At 61.1% G+C, this 22563-nt stretch overlaps 1 protein-coding gene across 1 annotated transcript; it reads right to left on the bottom strand.

Annotated features, from left to right (window-relative positions):
- Positions 1-507: 507 nt before the first annotated feature.
- ARSI (arylsulfatase family member I) lies at positions 508-6192 on the bottom strand. The gene is made up of 2 exons (XM_083798844.1): positions 5324-6192; positions 508-4243 (listed from the first exon to the last, which is right to left on the bottom strand). Exons 1-2 carry the CDS (start codon positions 5641-5643, stop codon positions 2842-2844), a joined length of 1722 nt encoding a protein of 573 aa, XP_083654970.1. The 5' UTR covers positions 5644-6192; the 3' UTR covers positions 508-2841.
- Between the last annotated feature and the right edge of the window lie 16371 nt (positions 6193-22563).

Genomic DNA, 22563 nt, shown 5'->3' on the forward strand with positions numbered 1-22563 from the left:
TGGCACATTTCTCTTTGTGCCCTTGGCTTGGAGCTGCCCGGCACTGGGCACCGCTGGAGCCGTCCCAGCTGGGACCATTCGTGAGCTGTGCTGGGATGGGGATGAGAGGATGCTGAAATGAAGCTCTCCAGCTGCTCACCCGCTGTTCCCCAGCCCCGTTACCCTAACTCGAGCTCCCAGGGGCAAATTCTGCAAAGCAGCAAAGCTCTGGAAGGGTGCTGGTGCTGGCGGGGCTGAGACGCAGCAGGGCTGGAGACGTGGGGAAGGACGAGCGCTCTCCTGGGTGCGCTGAGAGAGGGACAACAACTCTCTCCCAACACCCAGAGGTTTTTCTGCCTACTTCTCCTCTTTTCAGGGACTCACACTTTCCTTCGGATGCTTCTTTTTGTTAAAATTCAGATTTCAACTTTAAAAAAAGAGAGGGAGAGAACCCAGACCTAAAACTCTGGCTAGACTGAGCGAAACCGGCACCGGCCCAGGAGATCAGAAACTGGAAACGAGACAAGACAAGGTGAACATTTTTCTTGGAGATATTAGTAAAACTGAAGGGAGAACAAATCGAACACGTTTTCATGGAAATTTCCATTTTTGACCAAAAAAAAATAAAAAATAAAAGAAGGACTAAACTTGGATGCGTTTACATAAATATGGAAATGAAAACTGTTCCTCGCACCTCGCTGCCGCCCCAGGGCCAGCCCCGCTCCCTCTGCCTGCTCCCCCTGACCCCGCAGCCCCGTGCCGGGACCCCGGGGGGACCTCAGCCCCTGCGTGCTGAGCACTGAGCACCCTCCTCCTGCAAGGCGCCGGTTTATATTTGGCAACCGCTTGCCAGGAGGCTTTGCCAAATGGCAGCTGGCGCTGCAGCCACGCTGCCGATGGGCACGAGGTTGGTGACGTCCCGGCGGAGCACCTTGCTAAGCGAGCTGGGGATGGAGATGGGGCATCGTGGGGCTGGTGGAGGAGCTGAGCCCCCTGTGAAGCCCGTCCCTTGTCCTGCTGCAGGGGATGTGCCCACGGAGCCAGCAACACAGTGACAGGGATGCGAGGAGCGGCTGGGACAGGCGCACTGACCGCCAGGCTCCGGCTTTGCAAACTCCTTCCCATCCCTGCAAGGAGAGGGCCTCCTGTATTATGCCTTGCTGTCAGCTTTTTTTTTTTTTTTTTCTTTGTTTCTATAGAAAATCCCAATTCCCCCAAATAATCCAGCTAAGAGTAAAAAAAAAAAAAAAAAAAAAACAAACGTGTCATTGCATTCTCTTCCCGTCCCCGTCCCTCTCTCACACGCAGGGCTTGAAAGCGCACTGAAAGGTATTCAGTGTGCATGCTGCCAATTGTCACATCTTTCAATGACAGATTTTAAATGAATGTTATTTTGCAAGGGAGAGAGAGGGAAAAAAAAAAAAAAAAAGCCCACACTGCTCATCCAAGAGCTGACAAGTCCTAACGGGCCTCATTTTCCAGAGACAAAAATAACTATTTTCAAAATTCACAGCAGGGCCTTCGCCTACACACGCTGCACCAAGAGAAACCTGTGGGGAGAAATGTAAAACACATTGTGTAAATGGAAATGCACCATGCATCCAAAATGCTTTTAGAGCTATTTACCCTCTTTCATCCAAGCCAGCTCCCATCTGAGCGCACGTACGCGCGCTCGCACCCTGCGGAAAGCGCGGGGGCTTGGCGCTTTGCTCGCTGCCCGCGCTCCTGCGCGCTGCCTGGCCCCACACCAAGGCATCGGCTGGAGCCCCTCGGCGGGCAGATGGGGGGGTCCCCCAGTGCGGGCATCGCTGGGGGTGCGGGGTCTGGCCACGGCGAGGGGACGTGGTGACAGCTCCGGTGTCCCCAGGGTGGCTGCAGCGAAGGCAGCAAGAGAGGGGGGTGCAGGGGGATGCTCCTTCCCCGTGTCCCCATGGTTGCACGTCTTGTGGTCGCAGAGCAGAGCAAATCGGGCTCTGCACAGACCTTCCTGAGATCTTTCTGTCCTGGGTTCATTTATTCAGCTGGTTGCACGTGGAAGACGGATGGGGAGGAACTTAGGGGTGCCTACAGCCATGCAGCTGCGGGGTCTGGCCAGGCAAAACTGGGATGAACCTGACCCATGTGAAGCCTGCCAGAGCGTGGGACAAACCTGCCTCCCACGTGTGGGGCTGTGCAGAGCCATTTGTCCTCTCTGTGCAGCAGGGGACCACTTCCAGCCATGTCCCTGTGGGCCACAGCTCCGGGGCTGCTCCTGGCCACCCCAAACCAGCGCAGAGGAGCTGTGGCCCCACGCGATGTCCCCGTGGCAGCAAGGCTGAGCCCAGCCCTGGTGGCTCTGGGTCTGACATCCGTGGTCAGGAGTCCGTCCTTCTGCAGGGAAGTAAAACGGGGAAATTTGGCAGTCGTGGGTTAGGGAAAGCCCTGGAAACTCAAGAGCAAAGCAGACAGCTGCTTGGCAGCACGTGGGAAGTCAGGAACATGTATCTACAGCGGAACGCGGAGGGAAACGTGCAGCCAGAGCAGCCGAGGCCGGCGGCACCTCCACCTCGTGCTGCTGCCATGGCCAACACTTAGAGCTTCCAATTGCCTGCACGGTCCCCAAAAAAACATGTCCCACTTCAGAAGGGGCTGTGCACAGCTCAGCCTTGAGCCTCATCACCCATCTTCACCCACCAGCCCACCCACCCTCCCTGCGGCTGCTGGTCCGGATGGAGGGCAGCGTTTTGGGGGCAGCATGCCCCAGAGCAAGGAGGAGCAGGAGGGCGCTGAGCACCCCCCGGGACGTCCCTCTCCCTCCATCCCACCCCACGGCGCTGCCAGCACCCCTCCGGCCGGGCTGCATCGACACTGGGGAGCCCCCCGTCAGATGCGGTTGGACATGAGCCTGGTGTTCAGCTTGCGGAAGAAGGAGCGCAGCTTGCAGATCTTGCACTTCTTCTTCTTGCTCCGACTCTTCGGGGGCTCCCGGCCTCCTTCCCACTCGTCCACATCGTCCTCGCCCGCCCAAGGCCCCCAGGCACCGCCGTTGAAGTCCGGGTGGGCGCGGGGGTTCTCGGCGGGGTACCGCACCGGGATGGCCGTCCGGTTGTAGTAGGCCAGCCGCAGCAGGAGGGCCCTGACGATGTCCGGGCGCTGCTCCGAGAGGTCGTAGCGCTCGTAGGGGTCGGCGGTGATGTTGAAGAGCCACACGGATTTCCTCGGGCCGTCGGTGAGCCGCTCCAGGTTCCACCAGCTGCCCGGGAAGTTGGTCAGCGTCTGCGGGGGGATCCAGTCGCTGTAGCCCGGGTCGCCGGTGAGGAGCTTCCACTCCCCGACGCGGATGGAGGCCTGCACGGCCGTGTTCCAGATGCCGAAGCCGTCCTCCAAGGAGCCGTACTTGGCGTGGTTGTAGAGGGGGTCGATGTTGTGCAGGATTTCGGTTCGCGGCGACTCCTTCCCCTCGCTGATGGCGGGCCAGACGTTGTAGCCATCCAGGCCCGGGACATTGCTCAGGTTGCCCCTGGCCAGGCTCACCAGGGTCGGGTACCAGTCCGTGATGTGCACCAGCGCCCAGCTGGTCCGGCGCTTGCGCTTGATCAGAGGGCTGTGCACAAAACCGATGCCGCGGACGCCCCCTTCCCAGTACGTCCCTTTCCGCCCCCGCAGCGGCCAGTTGCTGCCCCCGGAGAAGGTCTGCCCGCCGTTGTCTGTGGAGAACACGATCACGCTGTTGTCGTAATAACCGTACTTCTTGAGGGCCCAGGTGATGTTCTTCACCGCCTCGTCCATGCAGGTGACCATGGCGGCGTACTTGCGGCGGGCGACGTTGCCCATGGAGCGGTAGCGGTAGATGTACTCCTTGGGCGACTGCAGAGGCGTGTGCACCGCCTGGAAGGCCACGTAGATGAAGATGGGCTCCCTGGGGCTGTGGGACGCCAGGATCTTGCTGACACGCTGGGCGTAGAGGAAGGTGGAGTACTTCCCACTCTGGTCCCACGCCACGTCCTCCCCCTCGTGCAGGTCGTAGCCGCAGACGCCCGGCCCATCGCAGTTGTCGTAGGTGTAGTAGTCCACGTTGCCTGTCAGCGAGCCCAGGAAGGTGTCGAAGCCCCGGCGGGTGGGCAGGCACTCCTTCTTGTAGAAGCCGAGGTGCCACTTGCCCACCATGTGCGTGGAGTAGCCGGCCTCCTGCAGCTTCTGGGGCAGGGTGACCTGGTCGAGGGGCAGGCAGTTGGGCTGCCGGGGGCGGATGATGGAGTGCTGCAGCCCTGTGTGGATCTGGTACCTGCCGGGGAAGAGCCAAGAGGGATCGGTGGCGGTGGGGAGCAGTGCTGGGTGACGGCAGTATGTCTTATGGAGACCCCAAAAGCGTGTGGCTCTCTGTGTCACCCAGCCCAACCCCATGGGACGAGCTCCGTGCCAGAGCAGGGCACTCCTTATCCACACAAAAGTACCGAAAGCAAGTGCAAAAAAAGAGAGTGTGTGTGTGTGCACACACTCAGGAGACATTGCAAAAGTACGCTGGGCTCCTGATCTTTCAAAACCAGGATGCCACCATCGGTCATCCCACTGCTGCCGGCCCGGCGGAGTTGTTGGGCTCTTTGCCAGGACAAGCAGGAGCTGCTCAGCAATCCCAAAGGGTTTGCAGTGCCCCAGCTGTGTGCAGATCCCCGTCCTCCCCTGCTCTGCACGCCCCAGAGGTGCCCTGCCCCGGGCCGTGCAGCACTGAACGAGCAGAGGGAAAGGCAGGGCCCGCGGGAGAGGCAGCAGCCACGGGGGAGGAAAACCCTTCCACCCCGCAGCCCAGCAGCGAATGGTCAGGGATTGAAATGGGCTGCCCAGGGATGTGGTGGGGTCACCGTCCCTGGGGGCGTTCAAGGGAAGGTTGGACGTGGTGCTCAGGGACGTGGGTTAGTGGGTGGCAGTGGTGGTAGGGGGACGGTTGGACCAGATGATCTTGGAGTGTTTTTCCAACCCTAACGATCCTGTGATTCTGTGACTCCCCATGGGCCAACGCAGAGCAAACCACCCCAGAGACTGGGCACCCCGGTGTCACCCACATGGGACTGCCCCGGGGACATCTCCCCCTGCCACCAGAGGCCCTCGTGGCCACAGACCGCCTTCTCCCAACGTGATTTGGTTGCCCAACTGCATCTGCATTTGTGGCCTTGGTGACCCGCCACGTGCTGTTATTAAACCAGGCAAAAAATCAACTTTTCACCCCCCAGAGCCAGCAAGACCCCTTCCCTAGCGGCCCTCCAGCACAATCCCATACTCTGGGGCGTCTGCCTCGCGGTGAGCTGGGCTCAAACCTGGGCTCAGGGACAGAAGGGGACCCGTGGGGCAGCGGGGGGCGCGGGCTTACCGTCCGGTTATCAGCTGGCTCCTGGAGGGCGTGCAGATGGGCTGGATGTAGTAGTTCTCCAGCTTCACGCCCTCGGCTGCCAGCCTGTCCAGGGTGGGCGTCTGGATGTCGGAGCCGTGGTACCCGACGTCGTGGTAGCCCTGGTCGTCGGTCAGGATGAAGATGATGTGCGGCGGCCGGGCGAAGGCGGGCGGCAGCGATTTCTCCAGGGGGCCCATGGGCACGTCGGCCACCAAGCCGGGCTTCATCCAGTCCCAGGACAAGTAGCCAAAACTCAGCAGGCTGACCAGCGAGAAGCCCGTGAGGGCGTACACAGCCATCCTGAGCGGGGGGTGCCGCCTGCCTTTGGCCCTACTGTGCCGGCATCGCCCCAGGGCCACGCGGGATGCCCGCTCCTCCGAGAGCCCCCCACCTAGGGGCTGCCCCCCGCGGCCCCTGCGGGAGGAGCTGCCATGGAGGCACACACACAAGGAGATAAATCCGCCGTGCTGGGTCGCGTTCAGTCAAAAGCAAGCAAGCATCGCGGCGCGGCGAGCGGACACCCTGGCACTCCTCGCTCGGCGATTCGCAACAGCCCCACGGCTACTCACGAAGCGTCCCGAGCGCCACGAGCGCTGGCTGCCTCCTCTGCGCTCTCTTCCTGGTGTGTCTTTTGAAAGCAGCACAGAAAAAACCTCGCTGGAGAGAGCGGCTGGCTTCTCCCGGCTCGCTCAGGATGAGGCGATCCTGTTCCTTGCGCTTTCGCAGAAGAGGGTGCTAAAGTTCAAGCCCAGAGGTGCTGGGCTCCCGTCCTCACCCCTCGGGGAAGAGCTGCCGTCTCCTTTTCTCACCGTCCTCTCCCAAAGCGTTTCTTGGCAAGCCCACACCACCATGATTTCCCCCCCCCCCTTTTTTCTTTTTTTTTTTTTTTCTTCTCTCCTCTTTTCCCTCCCTCTTTTCCTCTGTGCTCACCCGGCTCCTTTCGGCCAGCCCCGAAGTCTTTCCCAACTGTGCAGAGAGCTCTGGAAACTCGGGCTCAGCGCGGCGGGGAGGGCAGGCGAGACGCCCGGGTCCGAGGGCAGCGGGACGCAGCCTGTGGCCGCGCTGCGGGGGGACGAGGAGAGCCCCCACATCTGCTGGGCCGTGGGCAAAGCGGCCAGGTTTATGGGGAGCCGCAGGCTCGGCCCCTCCCCGCTCGCTCAGCAACTCCAGGAAAAAGCTGGGAAGACCCGAGCCTGCAGGGTCCTAAGCGTGGCTGCGCGCCTCGCCGCAGCTCAGCCCCGGGACGTGCAGCTCGTGGACCCCGTGCCCGCAGCCCCCCGGACCCCCGGCGTCCATCCAAGCCCCCTGGGGACGGCCACCCATGGGTGCAAGGACCACCACCCGGAGAGCACCCGGGCAAAGGGGGGGGGGGGGGCTGCAAAAACTTTATGGGGACACCTCTGGTGTGGAAGAAAGCCGCCCCAGGGCATGCTGAGCGCTACGGGGGGAGGTGGGTCCGTTTTGTGGGTGGGGAAACTGAGGCAGAGAGGGGCCATCGGGACTGGCCGTGGCCACCGTTAGCCCAGGGAAGGGGTTGGTGTGAAATAGGGGCCCTGCCTGACTCGGCACGGGAGGGGGGATTCTGGTAGCACAAGCCCACAGACGTTCCCCCCACCCCTTATGGAGCCGGGAGGTGAGCTCTGGGAGATGCGGGTGAACATTTGGGCACGTGCACGTGTCCGGACGGGGGCCCGAGGGTCCCAGCACACGGGACACCCCAGCACACCCCCTCCAAGCCACTGCCTGGCTTTAGGACCGCAGGGCTGCAGCGGCGGGGGCTCGGCGGGGGCTTTGGGATGGCTCTGCCGCACAGCTCTGCTCGCAGGAGCCGCAGAGCCAGATGGCTCCCCTCTGCGGGCCCCCCCGGCCCCCTTCCCTCAGCTCCCCTCTGCGGGCCCCCCACCGCCGCCCGCTCCCCCTGGCTTCCCTCTGCCAGGCCCCTCCACGTCCCCTCCCCTGGGTTCTCCTTTGGGATCTCCTCCCGTGGGTCCCCCCGTGTCCCTGGGTACCCTTTCCTTGGGCTCTCCTCCTCTGCGTCCCCCCTGCCACGTCCCCGCTCTGGGCTCTCCCCCACTCTGCCCCAGCCGCTGTCCTTCCCCCGACACCTCCAGCCCCCCCCCCGAACCCCCCATCTCCCCACATCCCGTACCAGCCTGCCCCACGGGGACCACCAAGGGGAGGGATGGGAAGGTGCTGCACGGGCTCCCCGATACCGTGGGCTGGGGGGACCCAAAGGAAAGGAGGGTGGGCTTCTCCCTCCTGGCTTCGGACAACAGGCAGAGGGGACAGGGACAGAGACAGGGACAGGGACAGGGCCAGAGATGGGGACAGGGACAGGGACAGGGCCAGAGATGGGGACAGGGACGGGGCCTGTCCCAGCCGTGCCCAAGATTTGCATTTCCCTGCTGGCAGAAATCCCTGCTCGCTCAGAGCGGTGTTGCAGGGCCGGGTCAAACCCTGCAGCGAGGTTTGATTAATCCCCGGGGGTTAATCACTCTTTCCTTCCGCCCGCTCCTCTTCTCCCTTCCCCACTCTCCTTCCCAGCGCTCCCCTGACTTCTTCAGCGACGAAAAACTCCCTCCTCGCAGAAAAACCTGGGCCTGACTGCAGGGGAAGAGGGCTGGGGGCTGGTTCACAAAGGAGGCGGCCCTGATGCCGGGGTGCCGTGTGCTCCTCTCTTTTTCCCCACAGACCCCAGCAGCCGGGGTTGGGGGCCCCGCACCTACCTCTCCGTGCCCCCCCGAGCCACCGGGAGCTGCGGAACGCACGGAGCATCCCAACATGCAGCCCCCTTCACGTGGCTCCCCGCAAACCTTGGGTCACGGGCAGGGTTACTGCCAGGGACTGCGATCCCAGCTCCTTCCAAACGCTCAATAATAGTTGGTTTGGACGAGTTTCTCTCGGAAACATTCAAACCCAGTGCCTTCCCTGCCACAGCCAGCCTGCTTCCACTTAGCAAACACGGCTATTTTACGCTCTTTGTTTATAACAGAGCTGGAAATTAATGACAGGGTGTTATTGAATGCTTTTCCCTACGCGCTGCCATTGCTAACCCCTCCAAACCACGGGGGGGGAAGTTTTTACAGGACCCGCTGAATTACGGATCGGAGGGGGAATCATTGGAGGTGTCGGGGCTGAGAGGCACCGGCCGGCCTGCACGTGGCACGGGAAGGGTTTGTGGCAGCACAGATCCCTGCAGGGCTGGAGCAGAGCCCGCGTGCGACAGCACCTGGGGACACAGCAGAGGGCTGGGAGGGACGTGCAGGAGAGGAAAAACCAGGCAGGGGTGGGCCGGTGTCACGGCCGCTGCAGCCACGTGGTGGGTCACATCCTGCCCACGCAGGATTTCAGCAGAGGAAGCACCGGCTGCAAGAGTCACTTGGAATTCAAGCTGCTGCTGGTGGCTCAGAGGGCCGAAGGACGGGAAGGAGCCGGCGGCACGGACACAGGCACGCGGTGGCACAGAGAGGGGACCGCCTGTGCAGCCGGCCCAGGGAAATCACCGGTGGGTCCCAGCTGGCCTCAGGTCTAGGGGGGGAAGCCAGCGGGTTAGCTCGTCTCGGGGAGGTTTTCCGAGAGCCGAAGGCCCTGCTGGCGGAGCGCACAAACCCCGAACCTGTCGGCAGGGACCCTGCTTTGAGGGCTGGGGTGACAGCGGGCAGAAGCGTCCCAGGGGACGCAGCCCGGGGTGTCCTCCAGGAAACAATGGCAGGGTGAAAGGCGGTGAGAGGCATGGGGGGAGCTCTCCAGATCCCAGGAGGAACAGCAGGAAAGGTACCCTCAGACCAGCCCTGCTGGAATCATTCGAAGCGGAGGGATGAGATGGGAGCGGCTGGGAGCGAGGAGGAGGAGGAGGGAGAGGAAGAAGCGTGACGGAGGCAGGGGAAGGAATGACAGCTCTGGAGGCTCGGGGTCAGACAGTTTTAGCCAGCTGCGAGGCTGCTCCGTGGGTGATCAACGCATCACAAGGTCTACGCATGGAAAAAGCTCTCAGGGCCTGTAGCCTCCCCCCCCGACCGCCCTGAATTCAGGGCAGCCACTTGTCCGGCCTCGCTCGGAGATGTCTCAAGAGCCAGGAGCTCCCTCGGAGAGCTCCGGCGTTGCACAACGGGGAGGCTTCCCCTGGCAGCTGGCCTGGCTGCATCTGCTGAGCGAGCTGGCGTTACGCAGCCCAGCCCACAGCCGCTGCCTGCCTCTGTCCTGCCTCTTCCCCGGGCACAAACACCCCTGCTCCCCCCTGCTGCACCCACACCCGCCTCCCTCCCAGCCCGACCCGGGGTGCCCGAGGCCACGGGGAGCCCCACGGGGCCGTGCCGGGTGCTCCTATGGGGCTGGCAGCGGCTCCACGGGCAGAGCATCCTCCGCCTGCTCACGGGGACGGGCAGCATCCCATGCCCCAACCAAATATTTCCACACCCCTGCAGGATCAGGCTCATTTTTGGTGTTTTTTAGCCTGGTGGACGGGTGCCGGGTGCTCTCCTGCCACCGCCAGGAGCCGAGGCCGTGAGCCTGGAGCAACGTCCCGGCCGTTTTTCTCCGTGTCCCTGCAGCTGGCACAGCAGCTTGCATTTGCACAGCTGTTTCTCTAACCAAATATTTGAACATTAGCTCTTTTTTTTTTTTTTTTTCCATTATTAATTTTATGTGGCCTGGGGCAAGAATTAAAATAATCACGGCCCTTCCTGCTGCTTCTCCCCACCACCCCCCGGCTCTGGCCGCACTTGTGCTTTGGCTCCCACGGCGTTTGCTGCACGCCGGGTTATACAAACAGGCTGCACACTTCTCCGCGGCCACGATTTACCATGAGGGCCACACAGCAAAGTTTCAAACTAAGCCTCAAAATCTCTCTCTTTCTTTTCTTTTTTTTTTTTTTATCCCTCCACCTTTTCTTTATTTTTTAACCCTTCCTGGGGCCGGAGCCCCTTCAGCCCTCAATACTGCCTTTCTCTCGCCAGTCAATGGGGCATTATGAGCAGGGGAATTATTGAAAGCAGAACTCCCAGGCTTTACAATGGGAGCTCTGTGCGAGGCAAATATTGCACAATCTGTTTGCACGCCACGGGCTCGCTGCCCTTCCCCCTCGGCAGCCCCGCTCCCGGCTCACGCCTCGGCCTCTGGCCCTCCGAAACGGGCCCTGGGAGCGAGAAGTAGGAAAGGTTTTTAATAAGTCCCCTCTCTCCTCCTTCAGAGCAAGGCTTTTGACCTAACAGGGCATCGGGGGCCGTGCCTGGCCTCGGAAAACACAGCCCAGCGCTGCCGTCTCTTAGATGTTTAAGGGTTTCCGCTCTCCCCGGCCAACGTGTGATGCATTTGCTTTTTTATTGGCACGATGAAAGAGTTGAGGCAAGTCTGGAAAAGAAGCGAGCGGTCCCGAGAAAGGAGAGAGCTTGTTATTTTGTCTAGAGGGGGGGGGGAAAAAAGGATCAGAGGGCGGCACGGCCGGGCGATTTGGGGGCTCGGTGGGAGCGGGGCGGGCAGGAGGCCGGGGGGCTGGGAGCCAGAGCTCTCCTGTGAGCTGCTTTGCAAAGAGAAAATCTCAGAAGCGTTCGGCTGTTGGGAGAGGGGTGTCAATAAAGAGCCCTCTGAGAGAGGGGTGAGAGGTTTCCAACAGCTGCCGCCGTGCAGGGAGCTTTCCCTGCTTGCTGGGGAGCCGGCAGGGGACAGGGCTGGGGCCAAACCATCGACCTGGAGAGCCTCAGAGAGGCTCCAAAGGTCCTGCTGCTGGCCAGGGGACGGATCACACTCCTGTCCTTGTCTTTTCCAAGCCTCTTTGCTCCTCTTGTGTCTGATCACCCAGAGGACCTTCCCCTCCCTCGTGCACAGCGGGTAGGTGGCACTTCTGCCTCCTCCCCGCCGGCCCCCAGAGCACATTTTTGGGGTGGGATGTGCCGGCATGCTTTATCCCCCCAAGTGCTCCTCTCCGTGCCAGCACATCCCACCCCGAGCCCAGCAGCTCCCTGCCTCCGGCCACCGATTCCCCGGCAGCAGCCGCTGCGGCGAGGCCTCGACCAGATCACAGGCAGTGGCCTGGGCCTGCGGGAACCCGGAGGTTTTTAACACACGCCATAATTTGCTCCCTGGCAGCTGGAGCCAGGGGAGGAGGAGGAAACGGCAAATCTGCACCGGCTCCTGCTTGTGCAGCCCTCGGCATTGCTAAAGCCACGGGGCTGGCTGCAGCGATGCGCGCCCCAAAGGCGCGGGGAGCAGCAGGTTATCGGGCACAGAGGAATCCCAGGGGGACAGCGTCGGCCGTGGCAGGGCTCAGCGACGCCTTCGGATCTTGTTTTGGAGCCACATGGACTTTTTCGGTGCCCTGCCTGCCTCCGTGCCCCTGGAGCAGTTGAAAATCACCCTCATCAAGACGCGCTCGGAAGCCTCGGCACAATACTAAAGCCTTTTCTAATGCAAACCACGGCCTCTCGCACACATGTTGGGCTTGGCCAGGGTTTGTTCCTGATCAAAACGCTGCTGCTCCCCTTGCTCCTGAAACGAGAAATAAAAGCTCTAAATACGAGTCAGCTTGTCTCGGGCTAAGGAATTTTTCTTCCATTTTTGGTCCCCGATGGTACATTTCAGCGATTCTGCGAATTCTCTCGTGAAATGAGTTACACACGTTCCTGCTCGTGTTTGCTTTCTTCCTTCCCCTTCCTCCGGTAGCCTCCAGCCCACCGGCCCCGCTCCTTGCTCCGACATTTGTCCCCTCGGCTCACCCCAGCGCTCGGTGAGCCGCAGCTCGCCGCCTTCTCCTCTCCTCCCCTCCCGACTGCCGTGCTCGCTTTGAGGAGCTGACGAGCTGGAGAGGAGCCCGCGGGTTTGGCACTGCTCCTTCCTTCCCATGCCTTATGGCTTGCTTTCCACACCGCCTGGGTGCTCTCCCTCCTCCTTCTGCCCCTGGCCCTCAGTTTCCAGACCCCAAATCCAGCCCCCCCGTGGGCAAGGTGCCCCCCGCTGCCGCTTCCCAGCCCCGGGGCTCTCTAGGGAGGTCCCAGCTGATGGGAACCAGATCTGGAGGTGGGGAACATCCCTGCGTGGGGCAGTTTGGGATGGAAAGCTAGAGGCCCCCCAGGCAGGTGGGTTTGTGCCTCATCCCATCAGCTCCCGTGGCTCAAGCTCCTTGGGTTGATACCAACCTGCCCTCACTACCCCCCAGAAGGGAGAACTTCACCTACCAGAATAACCCCCCCAAAACAGCAGTTCCCTTGCCTCCAAGGGCCCCCTTTGAAGCAGAGAAGGTCCCGAGGCGGCGGAAGGAAGGATTTAAGCGTTTAGCATAGCTGGTTTCTGGCAGCGCTGCCGCCTGACCCCGACGTTGGCTTTCCCAACCTATTGCTTTTGGACTCCCGCACCTTCATTCCTGACGCGGCTTGCCGTGGGATACACAGAAGCTCCTCACTCCTCAAAGCACGCAAGGCGTCGGCTCCAGCCTCCCCCTGGCTCGCTAAGAAGGAGCGATTCTTCCCGGCACCGCCTGGGCACCTCTGTCCCCGGTGCCCCCCGCTCCCTTCCCCAGCTCCCGAGGGCCGGGCAGCCCCCGGATCCATCCTTCCTTTCCCTTCCGCCTCCCCTTTCAGGTTCGGGCTCTTCAAAGGCTGCAGTGGGTTTGGGCTGGCAGGAGATGCGAGGGCCGGCAGCAGGATGCCTCCGGGCTCCGCTCCCTGCCAGGGCGCAGCAAAGGAGGGGAGCAAAACCCTCAACACCCCCTGACTCCGGTGCCTGCTGGAGACAAGGAGCCCTTTCTAGCCCAGGGAGCTCACAGCAGGATGGCCCCATCGCCCTGCTTGTTTATACCCCCAGCCCCTTCAGAGCAAGGAAAACACACCTGCCTCCAGCCGGGCTTGCACCTGTAACCCATTAGGGCGAGCGGTGCCTGTTTACCCAGGGTTTGTTCCCAAAGGGTTGTGCTCCCTGCTGGCAGGGGACAAGGGACGGCTGGGGAGCGATGTCCCGAAGCACAAAGCTGGCCCCAGACACGTTGTGGTGGCTGCAAGAGGCTCTGAGGGTCCCCTGCCCGCCCCGGCCCCACAGGACGCTCGGGGGGAGTGTTCCAGAGCAGGCAAAGAGCCCAATTAAGCAGCGCATTAACTTCGTACAAAGGGTATCAATAATCCCACAGAAGAGACAAGAGCTCGCTCTCGCTGAGGATGCCAAGAGCACAAATTGCCTTCTTGTAAGAGAAAGGCTTAATTTCCATAGAACATGACAGATTAGAGTGAGAGTGGGTGGGTCCACTCTATTATTCATCAGCCTTCCCCGCTAACAGGAGGTGGTGTGCTGGCTGCTTTGAAGTTTCTCCGACACGGCCCAGGGTGCCCACAGCCGTTTTAGCGGGGCGGAAGGCAGGATCCCAGGGCTTCCAGCGCCCGCGTTCCCCTCTGCCCCGTAACGCAGCCACCTCGCTGCCGCTTCCCCAGCATGAGCCGGAGCAGGAGGTCCCGGTGAGACCCCGAGACCTGCCTGGGTGCCGGACCTCAGCCAGGGGCGAGGAGGCTGCCCCAAAACTCCTGCCCTACAACTAGTGCCAGAGCTTCCTTTCCTAGCTGTGCAGTGAGCTCCGTCAGCGAAGGCAGCCTGGAGTAAATTTCGGAGGCCGGATTCTTCCCTCCCGAATGGGAACCAGACCAAAACAATAATAAGAAAACCAAGTTTCCATCAGCTGAGTTTACCAGGGAACGCGCTGGAGGATTTCACAGAAATGGAAAGCTCCAGGAGGGATTTTTTCAGCACGTTTCCCTTGCAGCTGAGCTCTGCAGGGCGAGATTTGTACACGGAAGGACGGGCTGTGGGGCGGCCCCTCGCAGAACAGTGGGTCGGGGTGAGCTTTATTTGTTTGAGTCCACCCCAGCCTTGTCCCCAGTGCTGTCCCGAGGGACACACACGACACAGATGAGGCACTGGTCCCTGTGGTGCCGTGGTGCAGCAGGCAGGAGGGCTCTGGCAGTGCCTCCCCCAGGCCTTTGGGGCCACAGGGAAGCCCACTGAACCCTTTAAGGGGATCAGAGGGGAGGGGATGCATCGTCTCCTGCACTGCTGGAGGTGGAAAATCCCTATTATTAGCCCTCGGGTATGTTTTCCTGGAGATCTTTACTAGAAACAAATCCCCTAGAAGTACCTGCATTTTCCCCAGACCCTATAAACCTGCACACGGTTAGGGTCAGGCGCCCCTGCTGCCCAGCCTGCAGAAGACCAAACCCCGTTTTGGGGAGGGGGCTGGAAGCCAAGCGGGGTGCAGCCTGGGCTTTCTCCCTCTCCGAGGCCTCGGGGTGGATGTGTGGGACACTTCGGGGGACACGGGGCACCCTGAGAGCCACGGGCTCGGGGCTGCCACCAGGAGCTGGAGCTGGGCCGAGCTGGAGCTGAGCTGACGGGAGGCCTGGCACCGAAGCACGGCAGGATCTGGAGCGCCGTATTTCGAGCCCACCCATCAGCATCGGGGGTTTTCTGCTCCCAGCCACAGGCGTAACTTACAGGGTGGCTGTCGGGAGGCTGAGAGTACCTATATCACTGCTGCAGAGGGTGATTCATTATTACCCGCAGTAATCCAGAAGCTATACAAAACTGCTAATAATAGGCCTTCAAAACCGACATTTTAGTCGAGATAAAAAATGACTGGAACGGAATCCAACCATGCTTCGCTAAAACTATAAATGGAAAGGTATTGCCCGTGTTCGGCTCCCAGAAACACGGCGCTAAGCGAAAGCAGGGGACGGAGCTCAGCCCCAGGACCCCAGTCGGGCTGGCACTGGGATCCCGCCCCAAACGGGAGAAGTGAGCGTGGCACGGGCAGAAAGCGCCTCCCGATGCACCCGGTATCACAGGACTGGCACAGATCCCGAACTCCGGGGCTTTGGGGAAGGGGTAAGCACGAGCAGGGGTTTTGGAGCCGCTCCTCGTGGCGGGCTGCGGGCCGGCACCCGCGGGGCTGCCCGAGCCCAGCCTCCCGCTGCAGGCCGCGGGTGCACGGCCCGGCAGGGATCGTGGTCCTGCTCGGCACCGTTTATTTCACGCCGCCGCCGTGCGAGAAGATGCACAGTTGCTAGGTGACAGGAGCCGAGCACGGAAAACGCGGGGAGCATCTGCGCAGGTCGGCCCCGGGACGGCCGGGGGCAGGGGACGGATCCTGCGGGGGGCAGCGGGGGTGCTGGGAGCCCTGGGGGTGCCCGCGAGCCTCCCTCCACCTGGGGCCGGGGCTCCTCGCCCCACCAGGCCCAACTTTCTCTCCCTTGCGGTTCCCGCACTCCTGCTGCCTGCCCTGCGGGGAAATATCTCCTCACCGTCAGCTAGGCCAACAAAACGTGCTGAGCGCGCCCCACGGAGCTCGGTCCCCCCCCCCGTCCTCTCCCCACCACGGGCTCGTCCCAAGCAGCACCGCCGCGGCCAGGGCCTCGAAAATCCCCCTGCCATTAACACCAGGCACTGCGACACACAGCGCGGCACCCGCGCGGCCAAAGTCAACACGAAATGTGCCGGGGGTTTTTGCGGGACTGAGGGCAGCTTAACGGCCGACGCCGGGGGCAGGTTTACTGTCCCCAGTTTTCGCCGAGGGCCGTAAAACTCGGCGCGGTGCGGCTTGGTCGTTAACATCGGCCGTGGGCTTTCAAGGTCCGGGCCGGGGAAGCGGCAGCAGGCGTTTCTGCCTGCTGCTTTGGGGCTGTTGGTAAGCACGGGGGCAGCAGCCTTGTTTGCAGTGTAACCAGCCCCTCTTTCATCTTCCCAGCCCTGCCCGCAGACGGAGGCGATGTTTTCTCCCTCCTCCTCCCCGGGGAAGTCTTTATAGCAGATCCCGGGCACGGGCGAGGAAAGGTGGGGTTTCGCCCCACCTCTGCCCACTTCCCCACCACCGCTCCTGGGGGGCTGGAAGAGAAGGAGCCTTTCTTTATGTTTTTTTCCTACTGAATCCGAGGCCTTTCGCACTGACCACTTTAAATGAAACCAGACTGTTTAGTCCAAACGATTACTCATGAGTAGCGTCTAATTAGCTCTAGTATTTAAAGAGAAAATAGAAAAATCTCCTTGGGGCCTACGCTCCACGGAGGAGCTGCCTGTCCCATGCACACCCTTGGGGTGCGATCAGCCCCTGCTCCACCTGAGCAAAGGCACCTGAGTCCAGGCGGTGCACGCCTCCCTTTTCAGAGCAGGTTTTTTTTTTTTCTTTTTTTCTTTTTCCCTCGTCCTTCTATCAATCAAGGATGGGAGCGAGGGGATCTGCAAGTGCACCTCCCTGTGTGCCCTATGGAAACGCTCATGTGGCAGAACCAGAGGAGCCCAAAGCTCCGTGGGAAAGCAGTGACCGGCCCTGGAGGGCCAGCAGCAGGCTGCTCCCCGCCCGGCAGCAGATAAGATCAGGGCCTGGCACGGGCCGCCCTCCTGCCGGCTTTTTTTCCACGCGATGAGGTTACGGGGAGCTGGCCGGAGCTCCTCGCCGGAGATGCCGCCAAGCCTACACCCGCTGCCTGGCCTCCTGGGACGCTGGAGGAGGAGACTCGGCCTTGGAGGAGTCCCAGAGCGCGTTAATCTTGTCTGGGACGGTGCCTCGGGCTGTTGGGACAGGCGGGCGATGCTCCAGGAGCACTCGGGGCAGATCAGCGTGCAGGAAGCCCCGTGCTCCCTGCCCGCATCACACCATGGGGAAGAGGGGACAGGCACGGGCAGCGGGGACCGCTGCTTGCCCTGGGGGTCCCCGTGGGACCGAAGCACCACGAGAAGCCCAAGAGCATGGGCACAGCTGTGGCTGCAGCCTGTGCAGGGTGACAGCCCGGCCTGGGCTCTGCTGATGTGCCCGGGACGAGCCACCCAGGGCACTGGGGTACCCCGGTCACCGAGCTGCCTGCGTCCCAGCCCCGTCTGAGCCCGGGAGGCTCCTCCGCCAAGCTGTGTCCCCAGGTCCCAGCGTCTTCCCTGCAGGCAGCCAGGAGGTGTAAGGCAGGCTGGCTTTGGCCACTTGCTGAGGAGCCGCTCTCTGTTCTTCAGCAGCGCTCTTTGGGAGCATTCCCCTCATTTGGCGACCGGACCGTTTTGCTGATGCCAGCACCGATGCTAACTGAAGCCAGGTGGAAAAAGAAAAAAAAAAAGTCCTCAGCTTCTCAGTACTAGGATCTCATTTCCAGCCAGCATTCCCTCGGACTGAGGACTCCAGCAAGGATTTTCCAAGAGCCTCAGGTCACCCGATCCCAGCTAGGTCCCCAGGGTGGGCCGCTGTCCTGTGCCAGCTGGGGACATCCCCGGGTTTGTCCAGGGCCACCGCAGCGCAGGATGGGACTTTGTCACCCTCTTGTGGCTGACGGGCTTGCTGTGGCTTTGAGGTGTCCCCAGGCAGGGCCCCTGCTCCAGGGACGGCTGGGGAGCGCCTTGAGCCTGGCCCAAAGTGGGGGCTCCACGCTCCGAGGGGGCTCAGGAGGGTGCTCACCTTGGGGAGCCCTGGGGCATCACCTCTGCCCGGCTCTCCAAACTGCACCCGCCTGCCACCTGAGCTGTGTCTTGATAGCAATTGCTTGCCCATCGGGTTTAACACTGGCCAAGGAAGCCTTCCCCTGGTTCGGATAGCCCATGGCACGCTGCTGCGCTCCCAGGCAGAGGCCAGGAAATGTGCCCGCTATCCGCTTGGATTGGGTTGCTTTAAGAGGCTCCCTCCTCCCCGGTTTAGGTGGCTGGAAATCTCCCACCCCATTCCCAACCCACTCAACGCTCGGCTAGGAAATCAGGCCACACCAGCCTCAAAGAGAGAGGGAGAGTCATTCAGCTTTATCTGAAAGCCATTTCAAGTATGTCCAGATTCCTAAAGAAACTTGGATAAAACCCCAGAGATTAATAACAGTGCAGGGCTTTTTGGATGCGAGGGCTTTGTCTGCTTCCAAGAGAAACATATATATGTGCTTCGGTGGAATCTCTGTGTATATTTTTTTGGCAGAAAGGCCAGAATAAATCCCTTTGCTGCAGTAACCCTCAAGCAAGATAAGGCAGGGATCTCTCTGCAGTCCCCCTGTACTATTGTCACAGGCAGATAGCAGGCGGCTCTCGCTGCGCTGTCCCCTCGGAAGGGCAGGGAGGATGGGGACTGTCACTGCTGCGGGAGCCCACGCTGTCGGGAGGGTGCAGATCCAAGCCGTGTCCCACCGCCCAGGTCACTTCTGCATGAGCTGCAGACCAAGAGCCGGAGCTACCTGGAGAGAGAAGGGGACAGGATCAGCCGAGCCTCCAGCGCGGGTTGGTGACGGGTGGGGTGATCCACGAAAATCCCGTTTCCCCAGCTCAGATCCTAAACACAACGTGGTCAGTTTGAGGGCACACGACAGCCAGTGATCAGTGGGGTCAAGGCACCTCTGTGCCTCGTGGCGTGCATCCACCACGGCCCCTTTCCCTTCGCAGGACGGGAGCAGGGAGCAGCGGTATGGCCAGAGAGGCTGCAGACAGCTGCCAGTTGTTCCTGCGGGAAGCCTGAGCTTTTCTGGTACATCAAAATCACTCTGGAGAACGTGGCTGGAGCCAGCGGGGGGCTCTGACCCACCAGAGCTCGCCCAGTACGAGAAAGACCTCCTTGTGCTGGGAGGAGGGGGACATGGCCCGCCACTCTACGAGGCACGGCTCGGAGATGGAGCCTGCAGGAGCCTACCCTGAACGTGCCATCATTTGGTCATGGGGAGCTCGCCACGGGGAGGCCGTGCTCCTCACAGCCCTTCGGAGCACTGCCCTCGTCCTCCCGAGGCCAGGGCAAGACACGTATGGAAAGAAGAGGGTCCGCCGTGACTGTCCGGAGCACTACGGCGTCTGGCAGCCGTCCACCCCCCTCCCTTAACCACTGTGGCTTTTCCCATCTTAACGAGCAGGGAAAGCAATCACCGTAACGAATGTCTCTAAAGCTCTCACCACGGCACTCAGGATGTGCTGAACGAAATAAACACACGTCAAGAGCTCCTTAATGGCCCTCTCGGCGTTCCCAGCGGCCATGGTCAGGCACGAGAGTGACCGGGAAGGGATGCTAATGTACAAAGCAGAAACGCCCTGTAAGAGAGGGCTGGATTCTCACCTCCTGCTTTCCCCCGAGTTGAGGACAGCCCTCCGTACCTCTGTGGCTCCGTGCTGGCACGTGGCTGTGCCCACGCCGGGGCAGTGGGACACGGTGATGTCCCCAGGAGCACCCTTCCCTGCGTGACCCGAGCAATCGCACCCCTTCCTCTGCCTCCCAGCCTCCCAGACACCATTCGCTGTGGGATCTCAAAGCAAATCAATGGGAGGCAGGTGCCGGCTATGGGCAGGGATTTGGGGACAGACCCCGGGGCCGGGCAGGACTGACCACCCGAGGGTGAGGTTATACGACGCAGCCAAGCTAACGGGGCAGCTCGCTGCTGAAAAAATGGGAGAGCGAGCTCAGGGTGGTTGGAAGAGCAGCGAGCCATGGTGCAGAGCAGCAGCACGTCGGGAGCACGCAGCCCCTCGCCCTGACGGAGCCAGGACTGCTCCTGCCCAAGCACCCCCACACAGTCCCCATTTCTTCCCCCTCCACCCTCAGCCGCGTGGTCCCGCTCCCTCCTTCCCCTCCTCTTCCTGCTTTTGACATGAGTTAAATCAGCAAAGGAGGCCTGGAGGGGGGAAAAACAATCCCCCAAACCCCTGGCTTCGCGAAGGCAAACACGGCCCCTCTCCCTCTCCTTCCAGGTAGAGCTGCTGAAACCTGGATAAACACGGCCGGGCTGCCGGGCTGTTGGTGTTGGCCCCGCTGCGCCCCAGGGCTGCCAGGCCCTTTAACGAGGATAACGCTCACAAAGCAGCCCCGAGCAGCAGCCTGGGTGAAAGCAGGGGTGGGATGTGGGCTGATTAATACTGACAACCCTTCTGCTTGCTCCAGCAACGCGTATTAGAGCTAATACAGACACGAGAAATTAAACGGCTTAATGCTACCGGCTTCTCAGTGCCAGCGCCGAGTATCTGCCATGCCAGGAGCCACGCAGGCAGTTAGACATACCCAGAGATGTATTTCCAATCTAGATTGTTAAAATTAAGCATATTGCAACCAAATTTTAATGTCACGTCTTCTGCTCGTTGGAGTTCTCAAATCTGTTCTTGCAGCTACCCAAATTAAAAGGCTGCTTTATGTTCTGCAGGCTGAGGGGTGACTTTTTTCCACACTTAATTAGTTAGAAACTAACAGGGCTGGGTCACTACGGGTTTGGGTCATGGAGCTGCTGGGATATGTGTGTGTATATATATATCTTTTCGCTTCTGAGCTGCTGTTTCTCATCTGGCAGCAGGCTGCCCGCCACTGAGTCAATATTATTTGATGCCTGCCTGATCGCTTGGCTGAAACGATCCCGTCTTCCCGAGCAAACCCCCGGCGACAGGGAACCACATCACAGAAACCACCGGCAGACCTGGCTCTGCGGATCTGGCCCGGCAGCACGGCTGGGGACGAGGGCTGGGGACACGGCCCCACTTCCCAAAGGGACCACGGGCGAAGCCGGAGGTGCTGGGGACAGCTCTGCTGTTTCTCCTGGTCCCGTTCCTCCCGGGGACAGAGTTCCTGCACCTTGTGCGGAAATCCTATAAGCGCAACATGGGAATTTAGTGTAATTTATAACCCCCGGCTACCCGAAGGCAGTGCAGACCAGATGTTTCTAAACTAGCTGCTCTTTCTGCCAACGACAAAGCCCCCCTGGGCTCAGTTTTGACTCCAGAAATGTGGCTGGTTAATTAATTAACGTGACTCGAACGCCCCGGTCCGGGAGGGCACCTGCCACCGGTGTGGACACCTAAATGACCCTGGCTCTGCCTGTAAAACCCGAGGCAGAAAGCTGCTCAAGCGAGGCCGAGCCGCAGCGGGGCCGTGTACACAAAACAATGCCGTGATTCATCTGAGATTGCCATAACCCATCGCGTTTCATCAGGATGCTGTGGCATTTAAAATGGCATTTCCTCCCATCTGTTGCGCATTAGCAGACAAAGAAAAAAGGAGGGGGGGGGGAAGAACAGCATAACAAAGGGGGGAGAAAACGGGATTCCTGAGTCAGGCGGTTTCTGCGGCGGCTCCTCGCCAAGCCCGAGCCCACCCTGTGGGGACGAGGGCAGGGGAATTCACCGCGGACCCCTCTGCCCCCACCGCTCGCCGGGGCCGGGCTGCAGCCCCCGCCGCTCCCCCAGGCATGGCAGCGAGGGCTGCTGACACCCGCGCTGACTCAAAGCCTCGCGGAGCAGCACCTGGCAACCCTCTGCCCGCACACCCCGAGCCGAGCAACGCCAGCTACGGGCTGGCAAACCGGGGGCAGGAGCAAACCAAGTCCCCCGAGCCAGCCGCTGTTGTGGCTTTTATTTTTCCTTGGCCGTTTCCTCTCCTTCTCCTCTCATTTTCCATTGCCTCCTCCCTTCCCTGCCTGATTTTCCCTTGGAAATGAGGATTTTTCCCCATCCCCACTTCTCTCTCTCCTCTAGTTTGGCTTCTGTGCTCCCAGTTCCCCTGCTCCCTGGCCCTTAGCCCTCCTCCCAGCTCTGTCTGTCCCTCTTGCGCTGCCCCTGCCCTAACACATCCCCACTCCTGCGACACCCCAGCAGGGAGCACCCGCAGGACCGAGGCACCAGACCAGCCAAGGCAGCGGGTCCCGTGGAGCAGCCGCCCTAGAGATGCTGTGTGAAGCACCCCCGATGATCCTTCCTCTAACAGGGTACAACTTGGGTCACTTTCGTGGTCAGGACCAGCGCTCTGAGTGTGAGACCCATCCAAGCTGCCTGCTGGCAGTGACAAGGCTCCTGTCCCCGGCCACCCTGCCCACTCCTTGGCTGGGGGATCCTGCTGGGGAGCGAGGCAGAAGGAGCAGTGAGATGGGTGAGGCGAGGAGCTGAGAAGCAGGCACAGCACTTCTCCGTCATCTCTGCTCCACCACGCTGTAACCACCAGCAGCAGGAGGCAGAAATGTCCTCAGGCAAAAAGCCTGGGACCCCTGAGCATCTAGACCCCATAGATGCCATGTAACAACCCAGCGCCCCCGCGGATCACGGCGTCCCCTCACTTTGCTCAAGGCAACCTTCATTCTCCAGCACCACACGGGCAGAAGCAACGCCTGAAAATTGCCCCCAACTTAGGACCAGATAAAAACATCCAGCCGTGAGAGTACACGTCCCCCACGGCTACGTCGCGCTAATGCTCCAAACTTGTAAGAGGACAAATCCCTCGAGCCGCTGCTTGTAGCTTGAGCAGCAGAGAGCAGAAAAGTGTCCCTGCAAGCCCAAGGGTCCAG

Source organism: Anser anser (genome assembly GCF_964211835.1).
Source record: "Anser anser genome assembly, chromosome: 14".
NCBI classification, from domain to species: Eukaryota; Metazoa; Chordata; class Aves; order Anseriformes; family Anatidae; genus Anser; species Anser anser.